Source organism: Myotis brandtii, unplaced genomic scaffold, assembly GCF_000412655.1.
Source record: "Myotis brandtii unplaced genomic scaffold, ASM41265v1 scaffold431, whole genome shotgun sequence".
Lineage (NCBI taxonomy): Eukaryota > Metazoa > Chordata > Mammalia > Chiroptera > Vespertilionidae > Myotis > Myotis brandtii.
The window spans coordinates 933,034-948,158 of record NW_005366486.1 but is presented as its reverse complement, the minus strand read 5'-3'; the positions used below and the strand labels follow the sequence as shown (position 1 = coordinate 948,158).

At 41.9% G+C, this 15,125-nt stretch overlaps 1 protein-coding gene across 1 annotated transcript in view; it reads right to left on the bottom strand.

Annotated features, from left to right (window-relative positions):
• The window catches only part of NCKAP5 (NCK-associated protein 5), an 890,249-nt gene that overhangs the window by 192,902 nt on the left and 682,222 nt on the right, over positions 1–15,125 (bottom strand). Inside the window, exon 10 of the mRNA XM_014546136.1 lies at positions 9,003–9,122. Coding sequence (XP_014401622.1) covers positions 9,003–9,122 — 120 coding nt within the window. The remainder of the gene's footprint in view (positions 1–9,002; positions 9,123–15,125) is intronic.

Below are 15,125 nucleotides of genomic sequence, written 5' to 3'. Positions count from 1 at the left end.
CAAGGGCATGTCCCTTGGTTGTGGGCACATCCCCAGTGGGGGGTGTGCAGGAGGCAGCTGATCGATGTTCCTCTCTCATTGATGTTTCTAACTCTCTATCCTCCCTTCCTCTCTGTAAAAAATCAATAAAATATATTTAAAAAAAAAAACCTGGCAAAGCTACTCTAACACTGAAAAAACAGGATGATGCAGCAATGATATGCATGGACTCTAGCTTGCACATTTTGTGGTCAGCCCTGATTCTGACACTTACAACTGCGTGATAAAGCCAATAACTTCTTTCTGCTTCAGTTTTTCTGCCCATAAGATGGGGAAAATGGTACTACTGCCTCAGAAGGACCATTTTATGTACTACTTTTTATAATAAGGGCAAAAAAAATGTAGCTGCCCCTACAATAGCAAGATGCCTTTCACCTGTATGAAAAGTATGGTCACTGGTGCATGCAGCGTCCCGGATTGTGAGAGGAATGTCCAACTCTTGGTTTAGGCTGGATCCCTAAACCAGCAGTTGGACATCCCCCAAGGGTGTAGGCCGGGCTGAGGGACACTCCCCCGTGTGTACAAATTTCGTGCACCAAGCCTCTACTAAAAGATAAAAATCATATAATCATCTCAAAAGATGTAGAAAAAGCATTTGACAAAATGTACATATTTGTGATAAAACTCTTAAAAATTGTGTATAGAAGAACTATATCTCAACATAATGGAGGCCATATATGATAAGCCCACAGGTAACATCATACTCAATGGTGAAAAGATAAAAGCTTTTCTTCTAAGATCAGGAACAAGATTACTTCTATTCAACATAGTACTGACAGTCCTAGCTAGGGCAATCAGGCAAGAAAAAAAATAGAATCCAATTTTGAAAGAAAGCAGTAAATGGCATAATTTAATATATATATATAAATCATAAGTACTTCACCAAAGACTGTTTGATGTAATCATGAATTCAGTACAGTTGCAGGATATAAAACCAACTAGCATTTCCATACACTGACAAATAATCTGAAAAAAATAACCCCATTTACAATAGAATAAAAAAAAAGTAAAATAATTTGAATAATTGTAACCAAGGAGGTAAAAGATTTTTAAGCTGAAAACTGTAAGACACTGATGAAAGAAACTGAAGCTGACACAGATAAATGGAAAGATACCTTATGTTCATTAAGTGAAATAACTAATGCTAAAATGTTCACGCCACCCAAATCAATCTACAGACTCAATGCAATCTTTATCAATAACATATTTTACTGAATTAGGAAATAATCCTAAAATTTACTTAAAACCAAAAAATACCTTGAATAGTTAAAGCAACCCTGAGAAAGAACAAAGATGGAGGCATCATACTTCTTTATTTCAAACTATATTACAAGGCTATAGTAATCAAAATGGTATGGTATTGGCATAAAAACAAACATAGTGACCACTGAAATAGAATCAAGAGCGCAGAAATAAACACAAACACATATGGCCAACTAATATTGGACTAGAATACTGAGTGGAGAAAAGACAGTCTCTTCAATAAAAGATGTTTGGAAAATTGTATATTCACATGTAAAAGAATGAAACGAAACCATTATTTTATACCACTAGCAAGAATTAACTCAAAATAGCTTGAAGACTTAAACATAAAACCTGAAAACATGCAACTCCTAAAATAAACAGAGAAAAAAACTCCTTGTCATGGGTATTGGCAATCATTTCTTGGATATGATACCTAAGGCACAAGCAACATATTAAAAAAAAATAAACCAAAGAGAATACATAAGACTAAAAAGCATCTGCACAGCTAAGGGAACCATCAACAAAATAAAAGGTAACCTACTTCCCAACTGGCATGGCTCAGTGGTTGAGCATTGACCTATGAACCAGGAGGTCATAGTTTCATTTCAGGTTAGGGCATAGGCCTGGGTTGTGGGCTCCATCCTCAGTGTGGGGCATGCAGGAGGCAGCTGATCAATGATTCTCTCTCATCATTGATGTTTCTATCTTTCTCCCTCCCACTTCCTCTCTGAAATTAATAAAAATATATTTTTTTAAAAAGGCAACCTACTGAATGGGAGACCACACATCTGATAAGGTATTAATATCCAAAACATACTAGTATAAGAAATTCATACAATTCAATATCAAAAAACAATCCCATTAAAAAATAGGCAGATGACCTGAATAGACATTTCTTCAAAGAGGACATACAGATGGCCAACAGACATATGAAAAGATGCTCAACATCAGTAATTATCAGGGAAATTCAAATCAAAACCACCATGAAACATCACCTCACACCTGTTAAAATGGCTATCATAAAAATTACAATCGATATAAGTGTTAGAGATGATGTGGAGAAAAGAAACCCTCCTGCACACTAGGTGTGAATGTAAATTGGTGCAACCACTGTGGAACACATGTCTGGAGGTCCCTCAAAAACTTACAATAGAACTACCATGATCCAGCAATTCCACTTGGAAATAAAATAATATGACTACCTCAAAGAAGAGATATCTTCTGTACCTCCATATTTATTGCAGCATTATTTACAACTAGAGGCCTGATGCACAAAATATGTGCAAGGGGCTCGGCCCTCACAGCCCCTCACAGCCCCTCACAGCACCTTGCAGCCCCTCACCACCCCGGCCGGCCCTCTCAGCCCCAGCTTCGTCTGGAAGGTCGTCTGGATGGTGGTTCTGCTGTTCGGTCTAATTAGCATATTAGATCTTTATTATATAGGATAGCCAGGACATGGAAACAATCTAAGTATCCATAAATGGGTGAATGGACAAAAGAAATTGTAATATTCTGTATATATAATGCTAAGTAGAATAAGTCAGAGAGAGAAACGTGATTATTATATGATCTCACTTATATGTAGAATCTACACAAAACAAACTCCTAGAAGCAGAGAATAGATTGGTGGTAGCCAGAGGCATGTGATGGTGGGGGTCAGGGAAACTGACAAAGTTGATCGAAGGTATCAGCTTCCATTTATAACATAAATTAGTCTGGAGATATAATGTACAACATGGAGACTACAGTTAACAATACCATGCTGTATATTTGAAATCTAAGAGAGTAGATCATAAAAGCTCTCATCACAAGAAAAAAATTGTAACTATGTGACGTGCTGGATGTGAACTAAACTTATTGTGGTAATCAATATATGTACATATATCAAATCATCATGTGGTATACCTTAAACATACACAATGTTTCATGTCAATTATACTTCAAAACTGAAAGAAAAGGCATGAAGGTAATGAGATTGTTGTATACAAAGTCAAACAAAAAGAAAAGAAAATATCCCCAACACAGAAAATTAAATTTAAAAAAGCAAGTATGTAAGTACTAAGCCATCAACAAGTAGACACTGAATATGTGTTATGAACAGTGGTAACACCTGTGAAGGGTCAAAGCCCCATTCACTGTTCTTGCCCTCAAGGTGAAATGAAAAGGTAACATGAAATCCCTAGTGCCAGGGGTTGCCCTGCATGACCTCCACCATGAGAGATGAAGGTTCCATGATTCCATACTGGACCAGGAGCTGCTTAATTGTGTGGCGCGGGTCATAAGTTACACAGGAGCTTCGCAGGGGAAAGTTAAGGGGGGACCACACTGACCTGGGAGGCCCCTGAGAGGTGGCGGCAGGATTGGTGCTTGAGGACAGGTGGAGAGGGAAGTGTGTCATGTGGCCAAATAAGATAGATTTGGTCTCTGAAAATAAAGACTGGGTGTAGGAAAAAATAATCAGAAGCACCAGTAGGCTTTTCAAATCCTCTCATCTCATCTAAAATAATACAAAACAAACCACTAGCAAACAAAAAGCCAGCACGCTAAGAGGTGACAGCAAGTTTTTACACTTCGGTTCTAAGCTGTCAGATTTTCAACTGTGTGTGTGAATAATCTACAATATAACATTGTTTTCTTTTTATCTTGGCCTAAGGATATGGGTACCAGGACTCTTTGATATATCAGATAAAAAGAAAAAGAAAAAAGTGAGTTAGGCAGGAAATACGAAAACGATGTCCTATCAAGGTAATGATAACACAGGTATCCAAAACAAGACAAAAGCAGAACACACAGGAGGGGACGTCCTTGGGTGCCACACATCAAGAGCCTTTCAGACATGTATGAACATGGCAGGCTCCTTATTACGACTGTGCTGCAGACCCCCTGATCTGACTCGAGCACAGGTGGGCCAGTTAATCAAAATGTCAGTGCGGAATCAGTGTTTCATGCAGAGGGCATGCAGAAAGGAGGTAAAGGGAAGAACTTGAGCCTGACCATGGATTTAAATCCCCTCTCTGTCAATGACCAGCTGGTGACTTAGCTTCCCTGTGCCCATGTCCCCATTGTAAAATGGATACAGTGATAGTTCCTACCTCATAGAATCTTAATGGAGATTAGATGGGCGAACACTGTAGAGATTACAGAATAGTATCTGATATGTGATAAGCACAATTCATTTATTAAATAGCATTTGATAAGGCCAAATATGCTTCTTTGCCTAAAGATCTTAATATTGGAGTACTCCAATAATTGTGTGTGTGTGTGTTTTGTTTGTTTTTTGCATCAAACACATGCTTTAAGCATTTTGTCTGATTTCTAGTTTTTGGTCTTCTTAACAGTGGAACAAGAATTTGAAGGCACCTGGGAGGCAATTTGCATGCAGAATACCTCTATACATAACACAGTTAGTATTTCCTGTTTCCCATATTGTTTTACCGTTAGACACCTATATTTCATTTGATCATGAACATTTATTTTTAGTGACTTGCCTTCCTAGCTACTTTTGAAGCACTCAACTTTGTTTTATAGAAATAGTTCTTTTCACATCATATTTCATTGATTTATATAGTAGTTAAAATACATAATTACCATGACATGTACTACTGGCATAAACATACTGAACTACAAATACAATCCATTCACAGTGAACATTCAACTCAACTTGTAAGAGCAGTAAATACACTTACTTTGGAAAAACCCACACAATTATATGATTTATAAGAGGAAGTTGTGAGTATTGGTTCATCTAGCCAGTAGGTTCAAATAAATTTAGTGAGAGATTCCAGTACCATTAAGATCATTACTTTTAGATTTCCTTTGTGATTCTGGCTTCTCTATTCTTTAGAATTTAGCTTAAATTCTTGATTTCCATATAAAGGGCCCTCTTAATCAGATTTGTTACTACACACAGTCCCAGAGATATCATTCTGAAAATTGGAATCAACAGAGAAGCTTATTGCCATTCTAAGGATTTTAATTTTCAGGTTAGGCTCTTTTTCTTTCCTCTCATGGACCTGGTTAGTTCCCTTTGTAAGTTTCTCAGAATCTGTCAACTGATCTTTAGAACTATCCCTTTTTCTTCTTCCTACAAGAGTTGCCTAATAATATCCATGCAATCTATTTTTCTGTAATTTTTAGGGACAAAAAATATGATGCTTATAAATTATTTTCTTTTCCACCATTTACGATGTATCTACTAAACTCACAATGGTTTCGTTCACCATCTTCTATGTTTCTCTGTAGGCGGATACGTTGGGTTATGGAGGACCATTAGGCTGTATACAGCCGGTGACCACTAATGCAGTTGTCTCACATTTGCAGAAAATGACTTAGAAACCTCTTCAGTCTGTGGACAGAAGCTATACAGTCTATAATATTTGGGACCAGGCACAGTGGTGAATTTGCCGTATCCACCAGCCACACCCTCAGGCAGACCTGGCTGGTCTGCATGCAGCACAATTCTGAAGCATCCACATTAAACAGGAAAATATAGAAGGAGAGGTGGAGGCATAATGTTCTCTTTGGGGTATGCAAAATAGCTCCCCAACTTGTAGAATAAATTTGTGTAATTTATTCATAATTCCATTCAACAGGTAATGACAGAGCTTTCATAGGCACAAAGCAAGCTCTGGCTGCTTTTCCCTTGGCCAGTGTTCCATATGTATCTGTGCCACCAGAAAATAAAGAGTCATGAGTCAAATACTAAACAGACCACCTGAAAAGCCAGCTATATTGTCTATGACTGTGAGCTGTATGGTATGAGAGGGCAGGCACCGCACTATCATTCTTCCTCACAGAACTAGTAACAGCCCATCCTTTACATTAGAATGGCTCCTGGAAGTGAGGATTTCTTGGGGAGGAATACGGAGTGTGTGGACTGAAAACACCCAATGAATAAACACCGAGTTCTTTTGTGAGCATACACACCTTACCCTGCCATTTGGATATGGATGTAAGAAATTTGTGTTGGCCAATGAAAAAGCTTAAATATCTATAGCACTTGTCTTGACTGTCGAAACAAACCATCGTAACTCAGAAACAGGGAGTACAAAAGCTTCAAGTTAAAACAGGAAAAACAGAAAAATTCATGAACATGCAATAGCTGTTAAAAATAATTATAAAATAGGATCATAATTATGAGAGAGGAAAAGAAATACAAGTTTTTACAGATGCGAGATTCTCTATGACCAACATTTATTGTAGTCTGGACTAGGAAACCAAAGAGATAACGATCTTTTTCCACACAATTTTGAGCCATAAATTATGAATTATGCTCTAACAGAGAAAGAAGAGAGGAAATTGATTTAAGAGATGAGATCTATTTTACAATTCAGAGAGTGTTTTATTTTAATTTGGGGGTGGGGGTGGGGATTACATTTGATGCTCAGCTTTACTGAACATCTTTCTTTCTCTGAAATGAATTGCAATTTTTTTTTTATCATTTTCCCGAGAAGTCCAGCAAAGATGTTTATGCCAAAGTTCAGAGGGTAAATTAGCAACACTGACTCAATCGTCTGGGAAAGTGCTGTCCTGTAGAATTTTCTTAAGATGATGGAGATGTCCTATAAAAGCCACTGACCAAATGTGGCTTTTCAACACTTGAAATATGGCTAGTTTGACATAGGAATTTCATTTAGTTTACTTTCAATTTCAACAGTGCCATGTGACTAGTGTCTACAGTGCTGGACAGGATAGTTTAGAGGATACCCCTCTCTTTATTCTTTCTTTCAGCCAATTAGGCCAGGCAGCTGGGGGGTTATTCTTTGTAAATTAATGTACCTTGCCCCTGTGAAACTTCACATGCTCTTTGCTAGCCAAGACTCAGAATGCTCTGAGCAAGGCTCATGGAACTTGTTTGAGCAAATATGCATATTAATAGGGTTAAAAAAAAAGCAAACAGCAAAGATCAGCCCTCCAGGCCCTTTTGCTAATTCATGTGTTTTCCTGCAGTCAAATATATTCTTGAGAAATTTTCAAAATCAGCCAATAGTTTTGATACCTTTGTAATTAGCTAGTTATTAATAACTAGAGGCCTGGTGCACGAAAATTTGTGCACTCGGGGGGCGGGGGGGGGGTCCCTCAGCCTGGCCTGCGCCCTCTCACAGACCAGGAGCCCCTGAGGGATGTCCGACTGATGGCTTAGGCCCACTCCTCCCGGAAAGTGGGCCTAAGCCGCAGTCTGGCCTCCCTCTGCAGGAGGCGACCCGCGGGCCGATCGATCGGGGGACACGCAGGATGGAGAGCAGCCGGCCCCACTCCCCGACTGACCCTCTACCACTGCCAGTCACCGCTGCCCCCTGACTGCCATCCCCTCCCTCTGCCCACTGGCACCCACCTTGACTGGCCTGGTGCCACACGCTCACTGGCCCTGCCCCCTGCCGACAGGTTGTTCCACTGTTCGGTCAATTTTCATATTAGGCTTTTATTATATAGGATAGTAAAGGACAAAAAGTCAGAGATGCATTTAGTTTGGGTGAAGCAAGAATGAAGTGAGGGCTTGAAAAGGCCACTGGAAACCTGCCCAGCCTCTGAACTAGAGGATTTCTAAATCTCTTGGGACATTCTGGTGCTAGGGCTGGGAAAGGCCAGACATTATAAGCATGGCCATCTGGGCAGCTTCACCAGGAAGCTGCAATTTCACACTCCCCAGGCAATCACAGGTCCATTTCCTGTAAATCACTGGGGGAAAGGGTCCAACAAAGGGAAGATGGATGCATCCACAGTGATGAAGGGGTGGGGCCAATGCAAGCCTGTGAAAATTTGGGATTACATAATCTACCAGACAAAGGAACTTACTCTCTTGGCTCTTGGCTCTTGTGGCTCTCTTGCATTTGCCTGTGTTCCTGGAAGTCACAAGGCCCATGGCCACAGACCCCACATGTAATGGACTGATGGACTACAGCTGGAAACACAATCTAAGCTAGCCTGATGCTGGCCTGGATTGTTCTCCAACATGGAATGGGAACTCGGAGAAACAGCTTTAATCCTGCCTCTGCTAAAGACACAGCTGGACTTCCTCTTTGGCAGGTGAAAGGAAATGGAACCTTGGAAACTCCGAGGTTTAATCCTACAGAAATGAAGCTTTCTACAATATCTCATCCATGACCGCGAGTCTCATAAAATTCTTCTTCTTGTGACATTGCAAGAAGCCCACTTCCACCAGCAACAGATGGGAATAGGGAGAGCTCTCCTTGGATAATAGTAACAGTTTGACTTTGTATGACTTTACATGCTATAAAAGTAAGTAACGGAAGAGTTTGGAGGGAGCATTTAGACAAAGAGAATCTGTAAAATGCTGAAGTAGAATATAGGGAGTCTTGTATTATGAGGAGGAATGAGAGAGAGAGAGAGAGAGAGAGAGGGAGAGAGAGAGAGAGAGAGAGGAGAAAAATCACAGGCATTACATAAAACTCTTCCTTGCTTATTATGGAATACAAGAACACTAATACCGGTCCCCCAAGTAGTCAATTATTTCCTGACTCCAGTCCATGATTTTGTTTCATTTACTAGAGGACGCCTTCTGGTTGTTCCTTTCACCATTTATTATTTGTTGATGCATTTCTTTAAATGTAGCTTTAAATAGTCAGAAATTTGAAAGACATTCAATTTAAATGACATAATATGGTTTTCCCATGGAGATAGTAAAAACTTTTGAACATAAGTAACTTCTTGTCAATAGCATTTCAGTAGCAAAGATTGTTTTCCACAAAAACACGTACCTGGAGGAGCAGGTCGGAGGCTGGCCTGAGTCGCTGCTGGAACAGGATACTTAACGTTCGGTTCTGTTGTTCCAAATCGAACACTCGTGTTTTCAACTTTACACATTCCTCCCTTAGATCCTACAACAAACACATTGAAAGGGGAAAAAGTCCATCACTGAAACATACCTTAGCATATTGGGACCATATTTTATCTGATATTTCAGACACATTAGTAAGAAAATATTCTTTTTGTTCTTCAAAGCCCCCAGAAATAAATCACACACAATGTTTTCTTCCACGGCCCATTGTCTGATAGAATTATTGTGTGCAGGGAAGACCGATTTTTTTTTTTATAAAAGCACCCTGAAATCAGAAATGCATTAATCTAGCATGCTATTTTTGAAGATGGTAAACCTTAGCGATATAAAGTCAATTTAAGTTTCCACCTGTATAGTTTGCCTTTTCATTGTCTCCATAAAAGCAATCATAAAGCACAAACCACAAGGACAATAATGTTTTTGCAGTGAATAGAGATTTGATGAACTAAAGAAACTATCACTTTTGATGGAGCCTTTCCCGGCCGGCTGTTTGTGGAATGAGCTGAAATTCTCAGCGCTGCGGCTAATAGAGTCGGTGATGCATTTAGCGTGTGGGTGAAGCAAGAATGAAGTGAGGGCTTGCAAAGGCCACTGGAAACTTGCCCAGCCTCTGAACTAGAGGATTTCTAGCTCTCCAGGGGCGTTTTGGTGCCGGGGCTGGGAAAGTAGAGTAACTGCACGTTGTCATCCTCCGGAGCAGCCCCTGGAACTGTGCAGACACCACCGCAGCCTTTCCCGCTGTCAAGAGGGGAGCCGACACAGGAACATCGGGATTCCCCGAGGCCCACCAGGGATCTGCCTTCCAGGCGGACGTGCCATAAGGACACTAACAGTACGCAAGTGTCTGCACCCTCTTTGATGGGGCTCAAGAGAGACTAGAATAACTCCCCAATTCAAGGTTCTTCAAATGCTGGTTCCTTTCTACATTTTTGACCTTAATCTTTCACTATTTCATGATTTTTTAAAAAAGGTTTCTGCTCTTACCATGCACAGAATATGGGTCTGTCTGTTGTTCTCCAAAGCCTTCCCTCTGCCACAACCACGTTCCCTTCTCATCTGCCTCCTTCTCGGGCCAAGTCTGGCTCTGAGTGGCATCCAATTCAACTCGAGCTGGCTCCCCGCTGACACTCTCACCCGGTGCCCTCAGAGACTGCTCTCAGTGAGGAGCCCCAGTGAGCCCTCACTGCCTCTTACGTGATGTTGAGCATATGCTACTTTGAACTGATTTTAACTTTCATGCTCTAGACTTGTCTTGTCAATTAGATGGCACATTCCTCAAAAGGCAAGTGTCAGAAGATAGTCAAATAAACAACAGCGCAAGCATATTCTTACACTCTTAATCTCTCCCCTAGCACAGCATCACATGTAGTGGGAGCTTAATGAACTTCCGTGATTATTTTGTTAAAGGGGATGATGACGACAAAATTCTATTCTCTAGAGATGGTGTGGTCAAGAGAGTTCAAGTTTCTCAACTCTTTCAGTTTGTCCATCTCCGAAATCTGACGCGGGGCAGCTCCAGGCTTCAATGAAGGCTCCGTAAGCAACAGAGAGCTCTGGTCAATGGCTCTGACCCCCGGGTTTAAGCAGGAGTCACACATGAGCGGGCCTGTTCCACAACCTTGTGTCAACCGAAATGTGAAGGTAGAGAGATCCACCTTCTGGACTTTGCCTGAGGAGCCATCACCATCTCCATGCTGTTCATCGTTACAGGGGGCAAAGGAGCAGGCACAGGTATGGCTCACTGGGCAGCTTCCACTCTCCTCACCTTTTCAGGTAAATGGGTGGAGCTTATGCACAGGATGCTTGCAACTGATTGCTGCCTACAAGTGCAGAGCAGAGCAAAGGAAGGTCATGTTCAGATGAGGCCCCTGGGTGCCAGGTCTAGGAAGGCAGCCATCCAAGGCAGGGGCAGGGCTATGTGTGTGTGCACATGCGCGTGAATACACCTGCCCCTTGGCAGAGGCTGTTTTGGGGGCCTAGGCACGGTTCGAATTAAAAAGCTAAATTTATTTTCTTTATTTAGAATTCAATCTCTTTGTCTCATTAGTGCTAATGCTTGTTCTTAGCATGTATATAACACGTTCGGTTCCCAAACACTAATTGTTGTTACTACTGCTAATTAAGTAATTAATAAAACTTGACTGGGAGGTAAATAAATATTAATAGCACCAGTTAGGTGGGAAACACACTCGTTCTCATTCGCAGGAGAAGCTGTGGGGACAGGAGCTTACAACATGTGCATTTGCAAGAAGAAAGCAGACCTGCAAGGAATACTACCAGCAATTTCTAGCAGCAAAGCTGAGAATAACTTGGAAGAGCCTTCAGATGGGTAAAAAAATAAAATAGAAGGAAATAAAGAAATCAATATGCTCTATAGAGAGGTTTTGTACAAGTGCCCATCACTACGACTGAAGGTGGTAGGAGTCCATTAGCAGGAACACAATTTATCGACCTGGAGAACTGTTCGTCGCTTGGCTCATCCAGACCAGCACAGGGCAGAGGGGACGTGGGGGCTTCTGGGGTGTGACACTGGTCTTTCAGCTACTGATAAACACCAGTGAGCGGCACTGAAAACTTCCAGACGTAAAAGAATCACCTATATTGTTCTTTTAAATATTTTTGTTCTCTTCAGTCAGCCATAGACAGTAACTTAGGCCAGACAGCTGTCATCACAGGACACTAATCCAAACCATGCATGTGTGCCCTCGTGCACATTTACAGACAAAAACAGAGAGATGGAAAGAGAGAGAGAAAAACAATTTCTCTGACCTCCGCAGTGCAAGCCGGGCAGCGCAGCAGCTGGCTGGCTGCTTCCCCTGCACCCACCATGGGAACTGCCGTAAAGGAGCACATGGCCTGATTAGGGCGAGTACAACAGCTACTATTTGGACCCTGTCACTTACAGAGGCCAGAACGAGACTACCCTTCTAAGTAAACATTATAATTAAGTGACTCCTCTGTTAGACACTGTTGTTCGGGGCCATGGCTCACAGCAGGCGCAGGACCGCCTGTCCTCTCTCGCAGCCCTGCTTTTCCTGGGACTCCCAAGTGCGTCTCAGGCCTCAAGAGGACCCCATTGAAACTCTAGGGTTGTGTCTTCTGAAATAAAAAGGGAGACACAATATACCAGCGGGAAATAATGCCAAAGACTTGACTTAATTTAATCTCATGTAAGAAAGTATAATGGTCTTGGGTTCAAGAGAACAGCCAGGCCTGTTCTCCTTGCAATCTGTATGTCGCCAGCAACTGGAAACTGAGAGTAAGGAGTTACAGGTGAGTGTGAGGGCAAAATAAACTGAGTAACGGGACACACTGATCCTAAAGGCCTCTGTGCACCTTAATAATCTCAATTCATAACTTCCCTGGACCATGAACACATCCACAGCGCCGCCTGCACTGGGATTGAGATGCGGATTCACTGCTGTACATTCCTGCGGAGAACAGCTGCTCCAGCATCTAGAGCAAAACCATTACCTGGCCCCCTGCTGAGGTAAATTTAAGAACATGCTGATTGCTTCAAAGCAGGATATTCACTGACATTATCACTAGAGGATTGATGAAAACTATTTAAATCTTATTTTTCACGTAAAAATGAAATTACACTGGTAAGCTATTCCAGATGAATCCCTCTGGTTGGGAGGTAAGGGGCCTGGGCTCTGGGCCCATGTGACCTTGAGGAAATAACTTCTGCTGGTGGGGCCTGGTTTCTCCCCTGTAACCTGAGCTACTGCACAAAACCAGGCTTTGGAGAGAAGGAATGTCCCCTCTGCTTCCTGGGACTGCTTGTGAAGTGCCAGCGAATCCTTCCCTGAGCAGACAACACACCCCCAGCCTCTCCTCTGGGGAGCTGCTGTTACAGATACTTCCTTATCTCTTTTGAGGATCCTAAGACTTCTGGAAAAAGAAAAGCCATTTCAGGAAAGGGCTGGCCAATTTCAGACTAACCAAGGATCAAGGACCTCCACATGAACAACTACCATTAAAAGGCAAGGCAGGTCAGTAAGTATGTGAGCCAGTCAGACCAGCTCTAATCAGCAGGAAGTGGTGAGGTTCCGGGCAGACTGCAGAGTGTGAGCCTTCATCCTACAGACATTTGGATTAAACATTTTAAGTCTGGGTGAAGGCGAACCAGTTCATGTAATTAGAGTGAACCGAGCCCATTACCAAAGCTAGTTGGCAATCTCGGGACTGAATGCTCTCTAAGGTCCCCGGCAATTGTGAAATTCTTTGGTCCAAATTAAGATTGATGCTGAGAAAGCGTGACTCCCAATGCACAGCAGCTCTGACTCCCCAAGTGGCAGATCCTGGATGTTCTTGCTGGTGAGGCCTGGTCCTGCTTCCAGGAGTTTTACGAAATCTGTTGGCTACCTTGCTCTTTTGCTTTATTCCCTGTGATCATAACTAATGGGTGGGTTTCAATACATCTGTGGGTTTTCATAGCATCTCCTCTGCCTGCTGAGGTACAGTGGGAAACAAGTGACTGACTGGGATCGTGGAGGCTGAATGGTGCAGAGGGCGAGGGCATGGGATCAGCGCAATCAACTGTGGGCTAAAGCACGGGCTATGCCGCTTCTGCCATTAGAACTGTGGGCAAACTGCTTGCTTAGTCCGATCTCACTGGGCTGCAGAGAGAACAGACTGATTCAGTGCATTTAAAGTGCTGGGCATGGGGTGTGACTCCTTGTCAGTGCACAGTAAACACAGTCGTTCATTTGGAAAATAATATAATAATTAATTCTTCATAATACAAGAATAAACTTGGTGTTTCATGTACTCACAACTATAAACCTACTTTTGCCAAACCCTATATTAACAGACCCTCTTCGAGGAACCAGAAGCTACACACACCATTGCTAGACCAGCGGATAGGAAACACGTAGGGGTTTGAAGTTCTCTCAGTTTCAAGCTACACAATTGTGTTCTGCTTCTACCTGGATGGCTGTATTTCTAGAGTCAGGGTAAGGGAGCATTATTCTATGATGGTGAAGAAAAAAATGCTCTAGAACTATCTGGCTGCCCTAAAGAACATGCAGATTAGTCTGAGGTGTTGATATGCTGAAAAATAGCTGCAGAGAGAATTGCTTTTCTTGTAAGTTTGGTGTCAGTGGTAACACACACACACACACACACACACACACACACACACACACACAACCTGGAGAGTTACATTTTCAGTGAGTGTAACTGACTTAATGAAGATAAAATGTATTGCAGACAAAATAGGGGTTTAGCCCGATTATTGATTTCATTGCACTTGTAGAATTGAACCTATGCTTTGGAGTCATAAATGGAAGTGAGCTGAGTTTATTACTGTCACTTGAGCATTATGGAGCTAAAGGAGGTACAATCTGCTCTCTTAGGGAATCCACAGAGTTTTGAGAGAAATTCAGTTAGTTGACTAGGACAATATTTTACATTTAATAGAAACTGATAAGCCCATGGAAATAATTTTTCCTATTACTATTGTGACGAGAAGCGCACTCTGGGATACTCACCCAGGCCATGCAGGGTATGCCATGAAAACTGCTTGTTTGGGTGCCCAGAGAAGAGCTGACGCCAGGGCAAACTTGCCTTTGTGCCATGACAAGTGACATATTTTAAACCTGAAGAGTTATGACTATAATTTCATCTCCAGGATTGTTTTTGTGACTTGGATAAATCTCTCAAGATTTCTGTTTTGACTGGGTCTTTTTAAGAGGTACATCCTGTTTAGAATTAGTTTTCTCATCTGCATATTGGAGACATTTTATTTCCTATATTGTGCTCTTAATTAAAGAAGCTCTAGTGATTTTTGCTTCGGTTTTACAGTCCCTATAAAAACCGGGAGGCACACGCTTCTGCGGAACATGATTCTTTGGGGACCGCAGGAGCCCTGGCTCTCCTGCTGATGCTGTCTCTGAGGCACGCTCTCTCCCCGTAACTCGCCCTTCTGTGTCTGACTGCTAACTGCGCCAGGTAGATTGGATTTGTGCAGCTGTTTTTTGTGGCTAACCTGAAGAGTCCCACTTCCCTTAATATTGTACCAGACAGTTTCCTTGTCTCC